Consider the following 22,299-nt stretch of genomic DNA (forward strand, 5'->3'; position numbering starts at 1 on the left):
GTGCTCCAGAAACTGCCTCCAGACACCCCCGTGTGAGAGCCAGAAACTACTTCCGTGCAGAGCCTTGTGTGCACCTGAAAATGTGAGGCACAATAGCATGGCCCCTGTGTGCCCCAGACCCCGAATGGTGCACCCTGCCGCTGTGTGCCCCTCTCTGTACTCACTGGAACCCCATCCAGGCAGCCTCCTGTGTACCCCGAAACTACCCCCGGGTAGCCCCTGTGTGCTCCAGAAACTAGTCTGCCCAGCTGGCTGCACCCCTGTGAGACGCTCTTGCCCACCAGAGGACAGAGTTTGTGCAGCCACTCTGCTGGGGCCCCTGGTGCATTGTCAAAAGGCCCTGCTCTCAGCCAAGCCTTCTGGGCAGTCTGTTAGATTCAATGGTTCATGTTGGGGGTGGGGGGCAGTGCTTCAGTCTGTCTGCTCTTGATCAGTTTTGGGGACATGTGAACCCCTAACAGGGTTCTGAAGTCAGAACCGCAGTTAGATCCCTGCCCTCTGTGCCCATCCGCCTGCCAGAGTGACCACTTGTGGCTCTGGGCCACCCCTTGTCCCTGCTTCGAGCACACCTTAGTTTGAACCGGGCCTGAGACTCCTTGTTTCCTGGTTGTGAAGCAGGAGGCAGATGGGCAACCCCCCACCCCCACCCCACCAACAACAACAACCAGGGTAAAGCAATTGGAGATTCATACTCTCTTGAGGGAAACTCCAAAACAAGAATAGCAGGGCAATTAAGGGAGGAGGCTGGGCCCTAATAAACCACCCAGACCACACATGTACAGAAAAGCCTCCTTAGAAGCCAAAGAGGAGTCATGTCAAGGGATGTTTTACCCAGAAGCCTTATCAGTAGGATCCATCTTAGCTATGAGAGGCACGCACTCACGGGAGGATCCTGAGATATACCAAATATGAACTCTGAACCAGGAAAATCAGAATGACTAAAGGAAATCCAGAATAAGTGCCCCATAAAAGGAAATCTGCCAGGAGGGTGCAGCTCAGGGGCAGCCCCTCTCTCTGAGTCCGCTTGTGTGCTTGTCCACACATACTGTGCTCTTCTCCCTCTTAATAAATACTCGTTTCACTACTTTCTGTCTTTGTGGAAATTCTTCCCTGAGAAGCTGAAGGGCCAGGGCCTTTTGCCACTGACCACTGGTCTAGTGGCTAGAACCTGGTGCTCTCATCTCCACAACCCAGCCCAATCTCTGGCTGGGAACCCAAGCCTCTCTTCAAGCTGTTCTTCAGGCCAAGGCCATTTGAGGTCAGTTGCAGAATGGCTGATATGGGCTCTGCCCAGGGAGACGGCCCTTCAGGGGCTCCAGAACGGACTCCACACTGCTGGCTCAGGCATGGCACCTGCCTCCATGGAGCCCATTACCAGGAGCCCCGGGAAAGGCTGTGGCCTGCAGCTCCAAGGGTGAATGAGGCGCAAGCAGAAAGATTTCTAGAACCAGATTCTGGGGACAGCACTTGATCTGTTGCCTCTGGGTGTGGTTCCATTGTGATGAAGGTGATTTCAGATGGATTTAAAGCATTTCTTGTGAGAAAATCCCTTCCCATTAGCAAACTTAGGCCTGCCCACCTGCAGCCCACCAAGGTCCCCTCCTGCCTCCTCCAGCCCAGCTAGGTAAATCAGTGGCAGCAGCTGGGGCAGTTGGAATAACTGGCCAACTCAGGACAAAAACCTTTGATTTGAGTCCTTCCTCCTTTAACATTAAACTGATCCCAAGTGTCAGCAAATACCTACAGCGTCCCAGCTTGTGACTTTAGACCTCCCTGAGAGGGTGCCAGCTGGCTGGCAGGCACGAGTTGGTAGCAGTGTTCTCGGGGGCTCTGGCCTGGAAAAGCACCAGCAGGGACATGTTGGTGGTCTTGTCTGGAGTCTGTCACCCGCTAAGTTATTCATCTCAAGACACATCCACCGAATGACCAGGCTGGGGAGGTGCTGAGCCCAGGTGGGAAGCCCTGCCCTGTAGAATCTGTGTTCACCGTGTGTGAGGAGACTCCGCGGGGCTGCGAGCCTCCCAGCTCCAGACCTTTATACCAAGAGAGTCTGGCCCAAGGGTGGGCACACGAGTGTGAATGCATTGGGAGTATATATGTGCATGCATGAGTGAGGATATGAGGGTGTGGGATGCAGGTGTGCACACATGAGCATGCATGCATGTGTGTTTGTGTGTGTGCCTATGTACAAGTGCGTGTGAGGAGGTGGCAACTGAAGCCTGGACTGTGTTTTTAAAGAGCCTCCAGCAACGTCCACACAGTTTCTCAGACCCTGAGCCCGCTGGCCATGACCTTCAGGACTCGGGCACTCATGTGTCCAGGTGTCCAGCCAGAGGCCCCTCCAGGGCTACGGTTGCCAATGACATAAGAGTTGAAGGCTCGGTGCCTTTATTGAGGGTCCAGCTGTGCCTGCATATTGTGCTGCCCAAGGAGTCCTGCAGCCTTCCCAGGACCGGGCAGACTTGAGTGCACAGGGAATCACGGCCATTCCAGCCCCCAAAGTGTCAGAGAAGACACAGGCTGAGGAGGAGGGTCACAAGGGAGGCCAGCAGGGTCCCTGGCTGGAGGTGGAGGCTGGGGGCCCCTGAGTAGCCATAGTTGGTCCTGCAGGAAGCCTCCAGCTGGCCCAGTGGGATGGGCTCCTCTCCAGGAGCCTGCTTGTGATCGCTAGCCTGGGGACAGACACAGGTCAGCTGCCTAACTGAGGGCAGGAGAAGCTCGGGGGTTGGGGGACGGGAGCATGGCAGTCCCTCCTCACCTGCTCCACTGCCTTGAAGACCCTTAGTAGGTTTTCAGCCAGGGCGCCCCTGACCTCCTCCTCCGTCCACTGTCTCCTGAGCAGCTCAGCGACTAGGTCTGGATACTTGGACACGTCCTCCAGCCCAGAGGGGAGCCTGAGATGTGGACAGAGAGCCAGAATCTGCAGCCCGGGACTTGGAGCCTGGGGGCCCCATCCCAAGCCCTGGAGCCCTCCGCTCCCCACAACATATGGGCAGGGTCTCGCCTTACCTGGACACACCATCGTAGTCCCCACCAAAGCCCACTGCTCCAGCTCCTGCAACCTTCTTGATGTAGTCCAGGTGGTCTGCACGGAGGCAGCACATGAGGCCCCGCAAGAGGGACACCCCCACCCCTGCCCGCCGCCACTCAAGCCCACCCACCTGCCACTTGGGACAAGTTGGCCTCCGCTTTGCAGGAAACGTAGTCATTGTAGAAGTTCACCATTACCAGGCTGCCCGTCTGCTTCTGCGAGGGAGAGAGGGTGGAGCTGGGGGCAGGGCGGCCAGGCTGCGAGGGCCACCCGGGGCAGAGGCAGCAGCCCCACCCTCACCACCAGCTGCAGCACGTGGTCGGGCACGTTGCGCCGGTGTTGGCACACGCTGTATGCCGAGGAGTGGCTGAAGATGACCGGGGCCTTGGACAGCTGCAGAGCGGCCTCCATGGTGGCCACGGACACGTGGGCCAAGTCGATGATGACGCCCAGGCGGTTCATCTCCTTCACGACGCTCTGAGGGGGGATGGGATCAGGGAACCTGTCCGGCCCAGAGGGTCATGGACGACACCCGGGACCAGGCAGGCTGCATTGCGCCCACTTGTGTTCACATGACCTTCTGGGGCTCATCATCGCCCCGGCCTCCACTCACCTGCCCGAAGGACGACAGGCCTTGGCTCTGGGCTTCGTCCTCTCCCGTGTCCACTAGCCAGTTGTCGGCCCTGGGAGAGCGGAGAGCGGGAGCCCGAGGGGAAGCATGGTTGTCCAGACCCACCCACCTCGAGCCTCTTCGGAGGACAGCAGGTACCCCAGGGTCCCTGCCCCTAGACCCGACCCAGGGCTGCTCACCAGGGCGTGTTGCAGCTGTGGGTGAGAGTCAGGTAGCGCATGCCCAGGTGGTAGAGCGCCCGCAGGACACCCAGACTGCTGTCGATGGAGTGGCCGCCCTCCACGCCAACCAGACTGGCCACTTTCCCCTCCTGGAAGGCCTGCTGGATGCCTGGGGGTGGGGGCTGCAACGTGAAGGGACAGCCCAGCGGCGCTGCTCAGGACGGCCCCCGCCCCCCTGCCCAGGGCGCTGGCACCCACCTGCGCTGTCCGTGACACACAGGAAGGTCTCGGGGTAGAGCTGGCACATGCGCTGGATGACATCAATCTGCTCCAGCGTCCGCTTCACCGAATCCTTATTCTGGGTGTCGCAGGGCGTGTACGCAGACCAGAACTGGGGGCCACGGTGGGGAGGGGCTGGGAGCCGAGCGGTCCGAACCCAGGCCCTGCCCCTGCCCCTACAGGCCTGGGGGTCCCCTCGCGCCCCAGAAGCCCTCCCCACAGCCTGGGTGGCTAAGGGCCCAGGGAGGTACACAGCCACCAGTGAGGGGCGCCAAGGGAGGAGCGGGTGGGCTCCGTGTGTGGGCAGGCTCAGGGCTGAACCCTACCTGGGCCCCCACAAAGCCAGCCTTCAGCTTGGGGATGTTGGTGTGCGTGCCGTTCAGGCTGGTCAGGTTGGCCCTTGGGTCCTGAAGCTGATTGTTGAACCTCTTCAGCAGCTGCCAGGGCAGGTCATTGTGCCTGGAGGGGCCAGGAGGGGTCAGGACAGGGGTTTCAGGACGGCTTCCTCCCAGGCAGGCTGCCCCTTCTCTGGCTCCTCTTCTAGTGGCTGAGAACTAGGAGGGTCCCAGGGTGATTACTGTTACCTGAACACACCTGAGCACAGGTGAGTTTCTCAGCCGGCCCCACCCCCAGGCCAGGTCAGCGAGCTGAGCACTAAGGGGACAGGACTTCTCTCCCCGAGCCTTCCACTGGGGAAAAAGGAGGGCGCACACTGACTTGGCTTCAAAATCGTGGGGGGCGTGGAGGGGGGGCTGGACGGTTAAAACAATCTCCATGGATAAGACTGGTTGCCATGGGGTTACTGGGTGTAGGGCCTCGGTGAGATTTCACAGATTAAAGACTAAATTCTAGGACTCCCGGCGATCCAGTGGTTACGACTCCGAGCTTCCAATGCAGGGGCGCGGGTTCCATCCCTCAGCGGGGAACTAAGACCCCGCCTTCGGGCGTGGCCAAAAAAAGGAGTTGAAATCTCCCCTTGCAGGGGCAGGGGGAAGTGAGGGGCGTGGCCTTCCCTGGGGGAGGGTGGCAACGGAGCAGCGCGCCAACGCGGAATTTGGGGCTCCCTCCGCACCTCCGCTCGCCCCGCAGACCCTCTCTGCCTCTGTCCCTGGGCACAGTCTCGCACCATTTCCAAGAGCATCCTCTAGGATCCTTCCAAAAGACAGGCCCTCTAAAGTCTTCCCAGGAGCCAGGAGGCGGAGAGTGCATTGGAGGTGGGGGTGGGGCAGAGGGGGAGGTGGGAAGGGCGGAGAGGACCGGACCGGACCCCGAGGAGAAGGCGCAGGGGGCGCTGGGGGCTATCAGCCGCTGGGGAGTGGGCACTGGTGGGGCTGGGGCACCTTCTCCCTGGCCCCAGGAACTGACAGGGGGACCAGGAGCAGCCCCAGAAGAGAGGCCGCTGGGAGCCACGATCTCCAGATGCTGGAAGTGGCCTCGGACCTTGGGACCTGATGAGAGAAACAGAGTCCCAGGCCCAGCCCGGACCCTCCGTCTGGCTTTCATCAGCCTGTGTGCACACACGCATGGGACATTGAGGGAGCCGTGCAGGGAGCCGCCCGTCTGCATCCCTGGTCTGGTGACAACGGGAACACCTGGAGAGGGCCTTACTCCCACTGGGAGCCCTCCCATCCAGGCCTCCTCTGCAGCTCTGCAGCCAGGCCCACTGTCCCCAGGACCCTGCCCCATCCCCAGCTCCACTCCCTCCTCATGTCTGCCTAGTGAGGAACAATCACTATACCGCTAACACTGCGGTGGGTGGCCCAGGTTGTCCAGCCCCCTGGGGTGGGTCTTCCTGCCGGTGGGAAGTGAGGGCTCCCTGGGCCCCACCCTGGGGGGCTCCAGACTATGGAAGCTGCCCCAGGTGCCATGGGTGGGGCTCCCACCCCAGCTGTGTTTTCTGCAAATTCTGAGATTTGCCCACTGGGCATGGCCTTTGTTGAATGAGAGGTGGATGAACTCCAGTGAGGCGGGGTCATCACCTCATTGCAGGATTGGGGGGTGCTGTCCCTGGGCAGCGCCACCAGGCAGGACTTTACTCCTTTGCTGGTCTAAGAAGTCCGGCCCCACCCTCCAACTGCCTCCACTTTGTTCCTCCTTCCTTCCCTCAGCCTCTCCTCCCTTTGTAGGTCTCTGCTCTGTGGGCAATACCACCTTTTGGAGCCTTGTGGAGCCTCTCTCCTTGTCTCTGTGGCCTGGGAGCATCCTCAGACATGATAGAGGACTCTTCCATTCTACTAAAAGGAGGGAGGAGAGGGTTCCTAGTGCTGGACAGTGCTGGAAAGGACAACCAAATGCACACTTAGACCAGCTCTGGCATACAGATGTGATGGCTGGAGCTGGTGCAGCTATGTTAAATCATGAGGTAACTGTGGGAATGGTGGCTGCACTATTGTGGAATGCTGTGCCAGGGCTTCTTCTGCACTTTTCTGTTGTTAAAGCTACTTCTTTGTGTCTCTTAGCTACACTGCTTTTGATTTTGTCAGCCTCGTTTTAGTTTTCTAAGACTTTGGATAATCCCAGATCACAGCGTCCTGAGTACTCCTGGCTGTCTGGGCTCTGTGAGCCATCTTACCCCTCACATGGACCTCTGGACAGCTCCATTACCTAGACTCAATCCCCTCTCCCTGTGCCCAGCTGCCCTGAGTCCTCCAGAATGAACAGCTTCCCTGGTTGATTCTGTTGGCATCATCTATCTATGCTTGCTGGCATGGGATGCCCAGTCCCTGAACCTGGACCTGTGAGACAGAAGGGCCTCCGAGGTGCGAGCCAAGGGCAGCAGCCTCTGCAGAAAGCTCTCTGTACCTGTGGGGCAGGCAAGCGGCGAGCAGGGGGACAGGAGGGCCAGGAAGCATGGGAAGGAGAGTGGTCAGGGGAGGACTGTGGGAGGGAGGGAAGGTGGTGTGCACACTGACCCTTGATGGCCACTTCCTTCTCTAGGGCTACCCTGCAGCTCCAGGCAGGTCTTATGTGACAAGACACTCACTTTCTTCGCTTTTCATGTAGAGCTTTTGTCCAACAAAACCCAGCAGCATGTAGTGTTCTCCTAGCCTTCCCGGCACCCAAGAGCCACTGCACACCAGATACTGCTTCTCTGGGCTGCGTGCAGCCAGTGTGCCGGGCAGCACGGCAGGCAGGGGGGCAGGAGAGCAGGCGGGGCGGGAGTGTGTTTGCAGGTGGTGTCCTTCCCAGGGCTCTGGAAGTCCCCGAGGAACTAGGGCCAGGATCAGGGGAGGGGGCCTGGCCAGGCTTGCCTGCAGCATCGAGGGGCCCCAGGGGCAGCTGTGAGGACTTTTTTTTCCTTGTTTGTTTTTATTGTTCCAAGCTTAGTGGGAGTCACGGCAGGGGGTATCTTGAAGGACAGGGGTGGGACTTGGGTCTCCAAGCCTCCCACTGGCTGCAGTGTGAGACCTGACCTTGAGACTGTGGGAGGAGGGGACGGTCAGAGATGCAGGCGTGACCCCAAGCAGGGGTGGGGTGGTGGGGGAGGGTAACTGAAGGGGACGGGCGGGCCCAGGTTGGCCGCAACATCAGGGACTGACAAGGTGTCTCTAGGGTCTTGGCTGGAATGGTACCCGTGGGAGTGGGTGCCCAGGAGCTTGTCTGGGGCACTGAAGGCCAACATGCCTCGGTGAGGTCAAGCTGGGATTTGATGGGGTCACGCCAGGTGGACGGGGTTGGGGGGTCTGACAAGAGGACCTCAAGAAGAAGGGTCAAGAGGGCCAGCAGGGTCTCCCCAGTGACACCCTCCCTGCCCTTCCTGTGAGGTAGGGCCCCCAGCCCCCCTTTCCGGAGCTGGGATCCAGCCCCCAGGAGGTTCAGGTTGGGCTCAGGTGCCCCGGGAGCTGCTGAGATGCCGGGGCCTCACCACTTACCCCCTTCCTGCTCCGTTCCCACAGACCCTCCTCTGCTGAAGTCTTTGTGGCCCTGAGAGCCCACAAAGAGTTCAGCAAAGAGCAAAGGCCATGTTTCAGTTGGAGAGACCGAGTCTCGAGGAGACAGGGCAGTGCCTGTCTCAGGTCACATGAGCCTTGATCACAGCTCCCTCAGCCCAGACCCCAGACCCGTCCCGAGTGGCTGCTTACCCGTCAATGACAGGCGTGCTCTGCATGAGTCTCACCGCGTTGTCCCGGAACTGGTCTGCAGTGCAGACGGCCACCAGGGGCCAGAGCCACCAGCCGGTCCACATGGCACTGTCCCTGGGCACCCGCTGCCTGCTGCTGCTGTGCGTCTGTCCTGACCAGCTGTCCTGCCAGAAGACGGAGGCCTTTGGTCCAGGTGATCGCTGCCCAACCTCCCGTTTATCAGTAATCAGCGCATTCCCTGTGAGGGTGGGAAGATGGGAGTTCCTGGACCCCATGGCTGGGCGTCGCTGTCTGAGGCTGGGCGTCATTGTCCAGGCCAGCCCAGGTGCAGTAAAACCCCAGGGGCGGAGCTGCTGCCCAGAGGACAGGAGAAGAGGCGGGGAGGGCCGGTTACCTCCACGCCCGCCCCTAGGACTCAGTGCCTGAGGTCTGCAAACAAGATTCAATTTTGCGTCCTTGAATGCACCCCTCGGTTTGCCTGTCAAGTAGTTTATGTTACTTTCCACAGACAGTGGAGCACAGCACCACAGGGGTGCTCCCTCCACACCCCACCCTGGTCCTGCGGACAGCACTGTGACCCACGCTCAGCTGCAGGTTGGACACGGGGGCTTGGGGTCAGAAGCCTGGAGTGTTTGTACTTAGAACTAGAGGCTCACACAGGTCTCTCAGATGGATCTGTTTGAGGACCATCTCAGGTCTCTTAGGTGGGGCAGTTTGAGGATGCCCCCAGGAGCTGCTGGGATGGGTGAATCAGTGATCCTTGTCCCAGGGCTGGGCCAGCATCCTGGTTCTGGTGGGCAACTCTGGCTCCTCGGGGTTGCTGGGTTCCACAGGGCTGGTCTTACCGGGTCATTCACGTTCAGTTCCGGGACTTCAGCTGCAGATGACTCTTGCAAGTTGATGACAGAGGACACATTTCCAGGAGTTAAGCTGTGGGCATGACCATACGTCCTTGGGTGACCCAAGAAACACAAGACTCAAGGACACTCAACTACACCCATGGGAGAGCCGGGTACACCCTTGTTCAAACATGAGAGGATTTCCAGGATGATAGCCCCGGAAGACGACAGCCAAGGGGTGTCGTCTATACCCAAGTCTATACCCAGGAGGGCTCGTGCTGTGCGGGGTCCATTCCGCCTCCTCCCTCCAGTAACTCACAGCCTGTGTCCCTTGGTGGGGCTCGGGGTCAGGCTGCTTGTGCACGTGGTCAGACTTCTCAGCCGTGGCATCTGTCTGCGAACAGAAGTCATCTTGGGCCCTCCTGCTGGGAGTGCCGACCTGTGGACCCGTGGGTCAGGCCCCGCACTCACACCTGAATGTGTCTGCTCAAGTCGATTGTTCATCCTGGGGTCTCTGATTGCCTGACAGTCTTCCACTCTCTGGACCTCCTCACAGTGCCCAGCTTCGGGTCCACGGTTCCCTTTGAATTTCTGCGTTGGGCCCTCCGCCTCTAGGGTTACGTCCTGTTTCGCTAGAGCTGTTTCCCAAACCACCCCTGGAGGTGGTGCTGGGAAAACTTCCAAGCCCTGGAATGTTTGCACTTGACATTATTATGCCCTCATAACTGAGCAACAGGTTTGCTGGCCTTGCACTTCTGGATCGTAACCTGTTTCCTCTTGAAAGTGAAGGGCTATCCACAATGCATTATTGCTGAGGATTCATTTCTTTGTAGGCAGCTTGTTGCCTTCTTGCACAGTCTCCTTGAGCTACCTCTTCCTCCTTGGCTCTGCACTTTCTCAGGGACGTGCCTCACTGGAGACTGTTTTCATCTGACCAGCTCCTCATGCGGGGTCGCTGGCTCTGCCGCTGGTCCCAGAACACGCCCTGGAATCCTCCTCTGTCTGCTCCCAGGCAGCATGTTCAGTCGAATGCTGGACCTCTGGCACTGCTCCTATTTGACTCTTGTGTTTTTCTCTCCTGATTTAGGTTTTCTTGTGCTTTTATTCTGTGCATTTCTAGTCTGTGAATTTATGAATGGAATATTCTTTGAATTTATTCTGTAAGTTTCCTTGTTTCTGAATTTAAACACTTTCACCCAGCTGTCTTTCAGAAATTACATACTTAACCTCCCAAAGTGCCGTCTTGTGTTTCTGTTGGTGGTGGGTTTCTGTTTCCCTTTGCTCCTTGTTCTTATATGGAAGCAATATTATCTCGTGTCAGTTGGTAGTTCTGTTTTCTTTTCTCCTGTTTACTGGATGATAATGTTTCCTCTGGACCCCTTTCCTCCATTGTGTATTCGACCTTTCATCGCATATGCAGACTGTCCTCAACCAGCTGGAGGTCTTTGTCACTTCATGCAGTAGGCAAACTGCTGGATACCAGAGCCTCCCGAAGCAAGAGGGGGCCCTTCATGTCAGAATCTAACATGAGCACATCACAGCAACCCTGATTCTCAAAACAAACATATTTTTAGGGACACTCCACCGTGTCTTTTTCCCTGGAGTCAGCCTGGCCATGGACCAACCAGGACTGTCCATCTGTGTCCGTGGGCACCGGGGGTCAGCCTGTCCACCATCCAGCCATCCATAAGTCTGATTTTACCCGTGTCTCTCACACCTACCCGCTCCTGTGACATCTAAGTTGAGCTCCCCTCTGGTTTCTGATGGGCCCCTGCCATCTGCACCCCTGCCGCCCCCTTCTGTAAATGCTCCTGAAGAGGCCGTCTCCATCTAAGTTATTCCCCCAAACTGGCTGAATCTGCCAGTCAAGGACCCTTTCTCTCTGGGACACTGCAGGTTCTGCCTGAGTCATTTCCTGCCACCTGGAGGGACATGGCAAGGAAATGCCCGTCTCAGGCCCACCTCTGACCTAAGGGCTGCAGTGGGTGTAGCTGTGGAGGATTTTCACGGCATCTTTGTTTCCTCCTGTGCTGGCACCCCGTGACATGAGCCTCAGGGACAGAGTGGGCTCGACGGCCTGGCCCAGGTCCTTTGATTTTAGAGACTCTCTCAGGAGGTGGGACCAGGCTTTGTTGAGAGCACAAGCTTGGAACAGGCCGCCCGGGGTTCACGCTCCTGTGTGGCCGACTGCGTGTTCCAGAACTGGCAGCACTTGCCTGTCCATCCTCCTTGCCAAGAGGAGAAGCAACCGGCTTGACCCGCAGAGAAAGCGGCCGGCGTGACTTCCGTGCTGCCATCTGGCTCCTGTCCTGGACACACCATGGGGGATGCAGCCACCAGCCCAGCTCCCCCCAGCTGACGGCTGGCCATGGCCCCCTGCCAGCTCCTGGCTGAGGCCAGACTCTGGGCCAGAGACCAGTTGGCCCTGCTGGGTCTGGAAACGTGAGCAATGCTGGAGACCCCCAAGTGCCAGCTGGAGCTTTGGAGGATCGCTTGTTCAACAGCAGAGAGCTGACACGCTGGCCCTTCTCTCGCGGCTGGTGACGGTGTTGGTGACTGTGCCCTGGTCTGTAAAATGGGTGAGTAACCCGAACCACCTTGGGCTGCTGGGGGTGGCAGCGCCCCACAGTCTCCTTGGCAACAAGAAGCCCCCGGTCCATGGCGGGCTGAGGACATGCGCTTTCCCCCAGGGTCCCTGGGAGAATGGCCAAGCCTCGCTGCTTGCTCAGCTCTCAGGGGAGCCGCCTAATTGTCTGCCTTAAAATGTTTTCACGTTTTATTTAAATGAAGAGAATAATGTTATTAATTGGAAACATCAGCATCACTTGCCGTAATCAGGAGAAACACAGTGACAATAAACACGCAAAAACTAAGCAGTGCTGTTATATTTTGGTGGGAGCCAGAGAGGCGTCCAGGAGCAGCCAGAGCCTGCCCGGCTCTTCATCAACCCGCCCAGAGCAGCCCAGGTGTTCACCGGGGCTCCTGGGACGGTCCCCCAAGATTCCCCCATCTGCACCTGTGCCCGCAGGGGCGCAGCCCCGACACAGCTCAGAGCAGCTGGAGGACCTGAGTGCACAGCCCCTGCCCTTCAGGAACACACACCCTGTGTGTGCGAACAGACACGAGCAAAAACACGGTTACACAGGCGCCCTGGCACAACCACCTGTGTCAAGATGCATGTGCCCCAACAGGCACCAACATAGCAAGTGTGCCAACACCTCCTGTGACCCACACACCAGCACACGTATGCACCAGGACATCACAGACGAGACCTGCGTGTGCAGACACAGCACAGGCTTATAAGCACACCCGTGTGGACTTGCCCATGTGATCAGACACACACAGACACCAAGATGCAGACGCACACACAGACACATATTTAGCACACCAATATAAACTCACAGTAATATGTAGGTGCATGGTTGTGACCACAGGTTCACACACACTCTTACCCCAGGCCTGTCCTGTCACGCACACAGCACACGGGCTTAGCCTTGCAGGCGCCCTCGTCTCTGTGTCACTGTGCCCACCCGGCCCCCATGTCCACCTCGGGGCCTGCAGCCGGGCCCTCAGCCCCATGACCACCCACAGAGCCTGGAACGCGGCAACCCCCAGTGGGCCTGGAGGCAATGGGGTGTGCTGGCGTGCCCTGGGGAGCCCTGGGTACAGGCCCTTCAGACCATGTGACCTCTGTGTCCAGGCATCTTGAGGCCTCTCGGCTGTCCAGGCCCAGTCATGAGGCCACCACCCAGGTCTCTGCCCCCAACCCTCACGGATGGCCCCTGTCCACCCAGCCCCAGGGTGCGTCCAGGCTGCTGGCTTCTCCACAATCCTCCTGGTCCCCCACTGTCCCCTCTGTCCCCCTCTGCCCCCTCTGTCCCCCTCTGCCCCCTCTGTCCCCACTGTCCCCCTCTGTCCCCTCTGTCCTCTCTGTCCCCACTGTCCCCGTCTGTCCCCTTCTGTCCCCCTCTGTCCCCCCTCTGTCACCCTCTGCCCACTCTGTCCCCACTGCCCCCTCTGTCCCACTCTGTCCCCTCTGTCCACCTCTGTCCCCCTCTGCCCCCCTCTGTCCCCCTCTGCCCCCTCTGTCCCCCCTCTGTCCCCCACTGTCCCCCACTGTACCCTCTGTCCCCCAATTTCCCTTCTGTCCCCACTGTCCCCCTCTGTTCCCTTCTGTCCCCTGTGTCCCCCTCTGTCACCCCTGTGCCCCCCACTGTCCCCCTCTGTCCCCTCTGTCCACACTGTCCCCCACTGTCCTCCTCTGTCCCCTCTGTCCCCACTGTCCCCCCCTCTGTCCCCTCTGTCCCCCTCTGCCCCCTCTGTCCCCACTGTCTCCCTCTGCCCACTCTGTCCCCCTCTGCCCCCTGTCCCCCTCTGTCCCCACTGTCCCCCCACTCTGTCCCCATTGTCCCCTCTGCCCCCTGTCCCCTCTGTCCCCTGTCCCCGTCTGCCCCCTGTCCCCTCTGTCCCCCTGTCCCCCTCTGTCCCCTCTGTCCCCCTCTGTCCCCACTGTTCCCCTCTGCCCCTTCTGTGCCCCTCTGTCCCCTCTGTCCCCCCTGTGCCCCCACTGTCCCCCTCTGTTCCCACTGTCCCTCTGTCCCCCCTCTGCCCCCTGTCCCCCCCTCTGTCCCCTCTGTCCCCCTCTGTCCCCACTGTTCCCCTCTGCCCCTTCTGTGCCCCCCTCTGTCCCCTCTGTCCCCCTGTGCCCCCCACTGTCCCCCCTCTGTTCCCACTGTCCCCACTGTCCCCCTCTGTCCCCTTAGTCCCCCCTCTGCCCCCTCTGCCCCCTCTGTCCCCCTCTGCCCCTACTGTCCCTCTCTGCCCCCTACTGTCCCCACTGTCCCCCTCTGTCCCCACTTTCCCCTCTGTCCCCTTCTGTCCCCTCTGTCCCCTGTGCCCCCACTATCCCCCCTCTGTTCCCACTGTCCCCACTGTCCCCCTCTGTCCCCTCTGTCCCCCTCTGTCCCCCCTGTGCCCCCACTATCCCCCTCTGTTCCCACTGTCCCCACTGTCCCCCTCTGTCCCCTTCTGTCCCCTCTGTCCCCCTCTGTCCCCCTGTGCCCCCCACTGTCCCCCTCTGTTCCCACTGTCCCCACTGTCCCCTTTGTCCCCTTCTGTCCCCTCTGTCCCCTCTGTCCCCTCTGTCCCCTGAGCCCCCCCACTATCCCCCTCTGTCCCCTTATGTCCCCCCTGTCCCCTTCTGTCCCCCTGCCCCCTCTGTCCCCACTGTCCCCTCTGTCCCCCACTTTCCCCTCTGTCCCCACTGTTCTCCTCTGTCCCCCTCTGTCCCCTCTGTCCCCACTGTCCCCCTCTGTCCCCTTCTGCCCTCCTCTGTCCCCTCTGTCCCCCTCTGTCCCCCCTGTGCCCCCTCTGTCCCCTTCTGTCCCCTCTATCCCCCTCTGTCCCCTCTGTCCCCTCTGTCCCCACTGTCCCCACTGTCCCCCTCTGTCCCCTCTGTCCCCTCTGTCCCCCCTCTGTCCCCTCTGCCCCCTCTGCCCCCTCTGCCCCTCTGCCCCTCTGTCCCCCTCTGTCCCCCTCTGTCCCCTTCTGTCCCCCTCTGTCCCCCTCTGCCCCCTCTGTCCCCCTCTGTCCCCACTGTCCCCACTATCCCCCTCTGTCCCTCTGCCCCCTCTGTCCCCCCTCTGTCCCCTTCTGTCCCCTCTGTCCCCCCTCTGCCCCTCTGTCCCCCCTCTGTCCCCACTGTCCCCACTATCCCCCCTCTGTCCCCCTCTGCCCCTCTGTCCCCTCTGTCTGTCCCCCTCTGCCCCCTCTGCCCCCTCTGTCCCCTCTGTCCCCTCTGTCCCCTCTGTCCCCACTGTCCCCACTATCCCCTCTGTCCCTCTGTCCCCTCTGTCCCCACTGTCCCCCTATCCCCCTCTGTCCCCTCTGCCCCTCTGTCCCCCTCTGTCCCCTCTGTCCCCTCTGCCCCTCTCTCCCCCCTCTGTCCCCACTGTCCCCCTGTCCCCTCTGTCCCCTCTGCCCCTCTGCCCCTCTGTCCCCCTCTGTCCCCCCTCTGTCCCCCCTTTTGTCCCCTCTGTCCCCCTCTGTCCCCCCTGTGCCCCCCACTATCCCCTCTGCCCCCTCTGTCCCCTCTGTCCCCCTCTGCCCCTCTGTCCCCCTCTGTCCCCACTGCCCCCCACTGTCCAGGGTCAACTGTACAGCCCCACTGGCTGCCCCCACCACTCTGAGCTCCGTGGTCCACTGGACACAGCAGCGGTCCCTCCCTCAGGGGCTCCAGAGACACTCCCAAGAGGCCCTGGCCCTCCATTCACCCCTAGAACCACAGCCCAGCAGGCCCTTTCCTCACCTGCCCGCGATGCACTCACCCGTCGGGCACCTGAACTGGTCCCCTCAGCTCAGACTCAGAGGCCTCACCAGGCATACAGTAGGTATCCACTAATGGCTGTCCTGCCGGGTGCTGCGTAAACCAGACAGCCCTCCCGTGATGGGAGGAGACAGGCTTCCTGCAGCTCAGCGAGTGCTGGTGCCCAGGCTCCCCAGGAACGGGAGGGCGGGCTCCCCTCAGGTCACGAGACCTGGGGGGTTGTTTCTGTTTTTCTCAAGTTGCACCCGCCCCTGAGTTCCACAGGCCGCCTCGGAGGGGTGAACACTGCACACGTGTCAGCTGGTCTGAGTTTCTGCAGACACAAGAGGCAGGCGTGCCCGGCACATACAGCCCACCCAGACTCAGCGCCCTCTGACCCTCAAGCTGGGCCTCAGGCCCAGGGCAGGCCAGACAGGGCCGGGCTGGATGACAGGGAGTCGGGGTCCCCAGACAGGCGAGGGCGTTCCCTCGGACAGGCTGGTGGCATCTAGTGGGGGGCTGAGTTAGGAGGCGGGCGTCACAAGGATAGCTGGGCTGGGCCACGCTCCCCCTTCCCCCCTCCAGGCCCACAGCATCATCTGGTAGCAGCAACCTGGCACCTGAGGGGATGCCACCCCGCCCTCACTGCTGGGGTCAAGGGTAATAGCTGTGTCCAGGGCTAGAAGGCATCTTCGCTGCAGCCTGGCCCAGAGGCTGGGGCCCACATTCTATATGTGTAGTACGCTCGACTCCAGGAGGATCTGAAGCAGGCAGGGATCGGAATGTCCTCTGGCAGAGACTCAGACCAGGAGAAGGTCTGTGTGGAGCCCCGGCCCAGCTGGGGGCTGGCTGCGCTAATTGGTTTCAGGATTCTGAGGTTAGGATGGGGGGGACACACCCTGGCAGGCACTGGCAAACAGCTGGCAGACAGCTGGCAGTCCCATCCTCACCCAGGGAGGGTCCCAGCAGCCTGGGTGGGGGCACAGTGCCCCAGTCTCAACCTCCTCTGCCCTGGCCCTCTCGTGGTTCATAGACACTGACTGAGTGGGGCAGCCCCTGCCCCAGCTGTGAGGCACTCAGTTACTAGAACTGGGAGGAATGGGACGTCATAACGGGAGTGGGTCATATACGGGGATGTAGCATGAGAAGGGGGCCCCAAGAGCAATGCGGGTCTTAGAGGAGGGTGGCAGAGCTGGGGGGCCACCTGCCAAGGCTCTGGAGCATGTTGGCTCCCTTGACCCTCCCCTAGAGGGTGGTGAGAGTTCAGGAGGAGGACTGGTTCAGGGTGGAGAAGGGGCTGAAGGTCTGACCCTGGGCCCCGCGGACCAGGGCCTGGGGGAGGCAGCCACGTGTGGCCCCTGCCTGCACGGTGATCCCCCAGTTCCATATTTGGGGTGGCACCCCTTTGTGAGCACAGAGGCTGGAGAGCAGAACTTCCCCGGGTCTGCCCAGGGTCTTGGCATCGCTGGACAGGGGAGGGCCAGAGGCGCCAAGGCCCGGGTGGAAGGGGCAGATTCCTACTTTTGATGTTATTACTCTTTGTAATAACATCTTTTGATGTTATTACTGTTTGACATTTTTAGCATGTGAATTAAAATGGAAAAATAATTAAAACAGAGAAGAGTGTTTAAGCAGGCTCTGCACAGAGATGGGGGTGGGTGCCCCTGACTCCAGGCCCTCCACTCTCAGGGTCTGGCTGCTGGCTGAGTTCCTGTGTGGGCGCCAGGTGTCCCGCTGGCAGGCGGATGTCCCAGGAACGTCCAGATGGTGCCCAAGGTGGGGCAGGTCTGGGGGCCCCACCAGCTACTCCGTCAGCAGGTCCCTCTGCCCACAGATTTCCCCATTCCGGGCCACCCCCGTTTACACCCCTGTCCCATCCTGGCTCCCCCATGCAGGGCAGGGTGATTGCTGAGCTGAACGAGGGCAGGGCAGGCGACAGCCTCCCAGTGGGGCCAGCCTTGTCCCCTGAGTCTAGGGCAGGGACAGCGGTGCTCTCATGGGGACACTCTAGATGTGGGCGGGACCCTGGTGAGAAAATGCACTGGGTGTGGGCTGCCCTGTCCTGTCTGTGAGACAGGCCTGGAGCTCCAGGCTCACCCTGAGGCTGGTAGAGGCTCAGACAGGAGGCCAGGGGCTTGGGTCCCCCTTGGTCCGGCCCTCCCACTGCTGCCCCCTGGTGGCCAGGTGCGCCCTGCAGTGTGGCCCGGAGGTCTCACCTGTGGGGCAGGGCCCTGCAGACTCCTGGTCCCCTTCCTTCCCAGGTCTGGAAACCGAGGCGAGGGCTGCACACACCCTGGCTGCATGGCTCAGAGCCGGGGCTGGAGCCCAGGCCGCAGGACACCAGAAGGTGGGAGGGGCACAGGCCTCCCCTGCCTGCTGTCCCCAGGGGACCCGGAAGCCCTTGGCTCCCCTGTCCGAGGCCACCCTCTGTGGCCTTCAGAACTGCCCCGCTGCCCATTCCCAGTGGGCAAGGCCGTCAGATGCCTTCCAGCCTCACTGCCTGGATGAAGAAGGAGCCCTTGTCCTCACCTTCCTCATCCCCAGAGCTGTGGACACACATGCAGATCTGGATTCATCAGTGAATCAGGAGACTGAGGCCTGGACGGGCCACACTCAGGGAAACCAGACGCCCCCTCCTGCCATGACGCCGAACTCCCGCCTCCCTGAGTCTGGACACAGGCCCACGACAGCCAGCAGGTCTCAAGGGAGACACCGCACTGTGCTTTCTCCCCTACGGAAGCAGCTCTACTGAATAAAAGTGACACAGCCCCCAAGCTCCCTGGGCCCAGGCAGACCCCACCCACCAGTCCAGCACGACCCGCACTGTGCCCAGCACCCCCTCCCTAGAATATGCTACGACCATCCCCCGAAGGGCTTAAAGCCTGTCCCCTTCCTGTGGCTATGACAGTGATGTCCACAGGAAAGGGGATTGAGTAAGGAAAAAGAAAAGTGACGCAGGTTCCTAGCAAGATTGTGAGACTTGAAACCATTATTTAATGAGGTGAAGTAGACTCAGAGACCCTGACTGGTGAGGGGTTGCTGAAGGTATGCTGGTCTGGGAAAGAAAGAAAGTTTAGTTGCTCAGTTGTGTCCGACTCCTAGTGAGCCCATGGACTGCAGCCTACCAGGCTCCTCCGTCCATGGGATTTTCCAGGCAAGAGTACTGGAGTGGGTTGCCATTGCCTTCTCCAGAGGATCTTCCCGACCCCGGGATTGAACCCAGGTCTCCCACATTATAGGCAGATGCTTTACTGTCTGAGCTATCAGGGAAGTCCTGTTGCTCTGGGGCATCACTTTTAACCATGTGTTTCTCAGAGAGGAAAGCAGGGTGGGCCCAGGAGCCCGTCCATGGGGCCCTCTCCCCACTGACCAGTGGGCGGCAGCTGGAGGGGGGCTCTGAGCACAGGGGGCTGCAGGACCCATGTATGCATCCCATGTCCCAGAGCTTCAAGCCCACGGAACAGACCCACTCGGTTAGGAAACGTCTCTGCCTTAGATACAAAGAACACAGCCCACTCGTGCTTTGTTACTGTTGTGAGTTGATCTGCTGCCGCCAGGAGGACCGAACGTTCTGAGCTTTCAGTGAGAATCAGGAGGCCTTTGTCATCTGCCCAACATGGGCTCCTGCAGACAGCCCACTTTGATTCTTCCACTCCTTCCTTCACTCATTCATTCATTCAGCACATCTATCCCGCCTGACGAGGGGATGATAGTGAGCAGAGCAGAGAGCAGGGCAGCCAGGCAGAACTGCAGAAAAGGAAGGCTTCCTGGAGGAGGGGACAGACTAGCTGAATCTTGAAGGGCAGGCAGCCAGGGAGAAAGGTTCTGTGCAGAGAACAGCAGAGGTGTGGGGGCGGGAAGGCGGCAGGGGCCTCACCGGCCCCAGCGCGTCTGGACCACATCCTAAGGACAGCAGAGAGGCTGCTGACAAGGAGTTGGGGTGCAGAGGGGAACCCTGTGAGCCTCAGTTTCACACTGATCACAGCTCTCTCACCTTCTGGAATTGCACCTGCTTCAGGCTCCCTGTCTCCCTGCTCTGCTGACCTGTGTTCTGGCCACCTCCCCTCAAGACAGCACATCCCTAGTGGCAGACCCCCAACCCCTGGCAGCCCCCTGGCCCCCAGCACACTCACTGTGGCCTCAGCAGCGATGCAGACTTCGCTGCAGGACGTCACGGCCGTGCTGATCCTACCCTAGCACCCCTCCTAGGAAGGAGAAAATGCCCCATTTCCGCCCGAGAAGCCCTAGTCTTCAGATTGTGAGAGGTGGCGGGGCGGGCAGCTGTGTGGGGGAGGGATTGGCCCAGGAAGCTGTCCCCTCCCCTCTCAGCCTCCCAGCACCCTGCCCAGGGGAGAAGCGGCTGTATGGGCTCCCAGCTTCCTTCCAGTGGGCAGCCCAGATGAGTGGATGCAGTGCCAGCTGCCTTGTCCAGCTTTGCAATGGCAGGTCTCAGTGACTGCTCCAGGCGGGCGTATGCAAGCCTCCTTGGTTCTGTTTATTTTACATTTTAACTGTGAAAATATCATATATGTACCAAAAACTATGTAAGTCATGTTTGTACCTCCACACAAAAATGTTCACAGTAGCCTAAAGATACCAACAGCCCAAAAGCCCAACGTCTGATGAATAAACAAAATGTAGTCCATCAAGCTGCGTGGTTAGAGTCGCACCATGTGAGGCAGGTGCAGAGGTCACAGTGCATTTTATAGCTGTTACAGCCCAATTGCCCTCGTGGATAGCAGTAATCCCTGACTGACACACCCCCCCACCCAATACCGCCACATCCAGGTTAGGATTTCAGCACATGAAGCAGGCACACACGTTCCTGGTGTAACAGGTGGCAGGTGAGCTGTATCTCAGCAAAGCCATCACCACCACAGCACAGGGGGCAGCCCTGACGTCCACCCAGAGTGGACGGACCCGCGGATCGTAGCGCATCCACACGTGGAGGGTGGCGTGGAATGAACGGGAACTGTGGGCACACACACACGCAACGACGTGGCTGAACGCTGAGCACGGGGAGGAGTCAGAGGGACGCTGGGCCTCAGGCCCTGGCTTCTGGGACAGGTAATCCGGGAGGTGGGAGGTTTGAGGGCCCTGGACTGATCATCTCTGGGAAAGTCTTCAGGAGGTGGCCAGGGTGTGCCTGTTTGGTGGACAAGAAAGACAAGACTTGGATCCCGGGAGGCAGGGTGCCAGCAGGGGCCGCCCCCAGCAAAGGGGAAGGAGGGCCCACTTGAGCCAGAGCAGGCTTTGGACTTGCCCCTGGGCTGCCCTGCCAGTCCAGTCAGAACCTAGACTCTTCCCTGGCCCCTGGCCTTGCACAGCTGGCCTCCCACCACCCCATGGACCCCCTTACCCCTCCCTCTCTGCCCGCCAGCCAAGCCCCCAGCAATGCCTGCACCAGACATCCACCCACACAGTCCGCCTTGGCCTGATTACAGCAGCGTTTCCCCAAACAAGGTCACCTTCACGGCTCCGGAGGCTGTACCTCTGGGGGCCACCACCCCACCCGCTGCAGCTGGGTCTCAGTAGTGCCCCATTTCCCAAAGGGGCTCACAGTGTCAGACAGCCTGCAGAAACCACCCAGCCAATGGATGAGCTTCCAATCGGGATAGGGGGGACACAGGAGCCCCCCTCGCAGGGACACGTGCCTCATCTAGGCGGGGCGCCGGGGGTGTGCACCCCAAGATCGCTCCAGGATACTGCCCTGCCCTCCGCGGAAGACGGGGTATCACACAGGCCCTGAAACACCAGAGTCAGGAGACCCCTGACACAGCCCTCCTCCTGGGGGCAGATGTCACAGCAAGAGGGTGAAGCTGAGTGACAGAGGGGAGGGTGAGCGGCCCCAGAGGAGGTGGAGCTCGCTCGCTGAGACCCCGGGGGAGGCCCAGAGACAAGCCTCCCCCTCAGAGATGGGCTCCCCCTGGCACCCCGTGGATCAGCCTGAGTGGAGTGTGTCTAGAGTCCTACTGGGGGCCGGTGCAGGGAGGCCTTGGCTGCCTGGAGAAAGCCCCGTGGCCGCAAAGGCTCTTTTCCTTATCCTGGATGATTCTTCCGGAGCACTTCTGGGGCGGAGAGGCGGCGTGGTGGGGGAGTCACCGCACAGGGTGGGGGTGGGGCGAGCACACCGGCCCTCAGTGGGGGCCCGGCGACAGGGCCCGGCTGGCAGGACTGAAAAGACCACCCACTGGTCAGTGATGCAGGCAGGGCCAGGCGTCGGCTCTCTGTGGTCACCGCAGGAGGGTCAGCTCAGGAAAAAGGAGGTTGAAATTCGGCCTCCAGGACCTTTAAATGGAAACTGCTGGACTGGATCCCACGCCGACCTTGGAGGATGGGTTTCGACCAGCGATAACTGTTGCGAAAGGGAAAGAAGCCCACGTTGCCGCCCCTGTGTCTGTGCCGAGAGACCTGGGTGGGGGTGAGCCGGGTTCGGCCGTTAGGGGAGCAGGAATCCAGGAAAAGTAGGAAGGCCCTCCAGCACTGGCCGTGGGAGCTGGAAAAGGGCAGGTGAACAGGATGTAAGAAGCAGGTGCTGGCCCCCACCCCGTCCTCTCCAAGTGGGAAAAACGCTTGTTCACTCTGCTCTCAGACAATAACCTGCAGAAACACTGCAGCTCAGCAGAGCTCTAGCAAATAAGCAAGCGTTAATTCACACGGAGCAGAAACCAAGCAATTCTGACCCTTCGACCAGTAAAAGTCAGGGTCTCTGCTCTACCTTCCACTTAAAGCATTGGATGATCCATGCGTTATGTTAGCTGTGATTGAAATATGTCATTCGGAAGTTATCACATTAAATAAAAGGCAGGAAGTGGGGCTTGGCCCTGACTCCAGCTTTTCCAAGTCAAGTCCTGTCTCAGAGGAGGCTGGAACAAGCCTCAGTTCCTCGAGCTGCCCTGAGTTCTCAGGCACTGTAAGGGGGCCTGGCCATCCTGGGGTGGGGTTTAAGCTGTTAGAACAGTGTTGGTGTGT

At 60.1% G+C, this 22,299-nt stretch overlaps 1 protein-coding gene across 8 annotated transcripts; it reads right to left on the reverse strand.

Annotated features, from left to right (window-relative positions):
• Nucleotides 1–1,299: 1,299 nt before the first annotated feature.
• On the reverse strand, nucleotides 1,300–15,501 carry DPEP1 (dipeptidase 1). Of its 8 annotated transcripts, XM_070386867.1 has the most exons (13): nucleotides 9,497–9,633; nucleotides 9,343–9,417; nucleotides 9,030–9,114; nucleotides 8,185–8,348; nucleotides 4,429–4,561; nucleotides 4,082–4,214; nucleotides 3,842–3,992; nucleotides 3,645–3,714; nucleotides 3,332–3,508; nucleotides 3,162–3,246; nucleotides 3,010–3,085; nucleotides 2,759–2,894; nucleotides 1,301–2,672 (listed from the first exon to the last, which is right to left on the reverse strand). In XM_070386867.1, the coding sequence occupies exons 2-13, from the start codon at nucleotides 9,411–9,413 to the stop codon at nucleotides 2,505–2,507; spliced, it is 1,449 nt and encodes a 482-aa protein (XP_070242968.1). In that variant the 5' UTR covers nucleotides 9,414–9,417; nucleotides 9,497–9,633; the 3' UTR covers nucleotides 1,301–2,504. The 8 variants fall into 8 exon arrangements, with proteins under 8 accessions (XP_070242971.1, XP_070242970.1, XP_070242975.1 ...); XM_070386870.1 differs by lacking the exon at nucleotides 9,497–9,633 and having other exon boundaries at nucleotides 1,300–2,672; nucleotides 8,185–8,343; nucleotides 9,343–9,372; XM_070386868.1 differs by lacking the exons at nucleotides 9,343–9,417; nucleotides 9,497–9,633 and adding an exon at nucleotides 15,350–15,499.
• Between the last annotated feature and the right edge of the window lie 6,798 nt (nucleotides 15,502–22,299).

Source organism: Bos mutus, chromosome 18, assembly GCF_027580195.1.
Source record: "Bos mutus isolate GX-2022 chromosome 18, NWIPB_WYAK_1.1, whole genome shotgun sequence".
NCBI lineage: Eukaryota > Metazoa > Chordata > Mammalia > Artiodactyla > Bovidae > Bos > Bos mutus.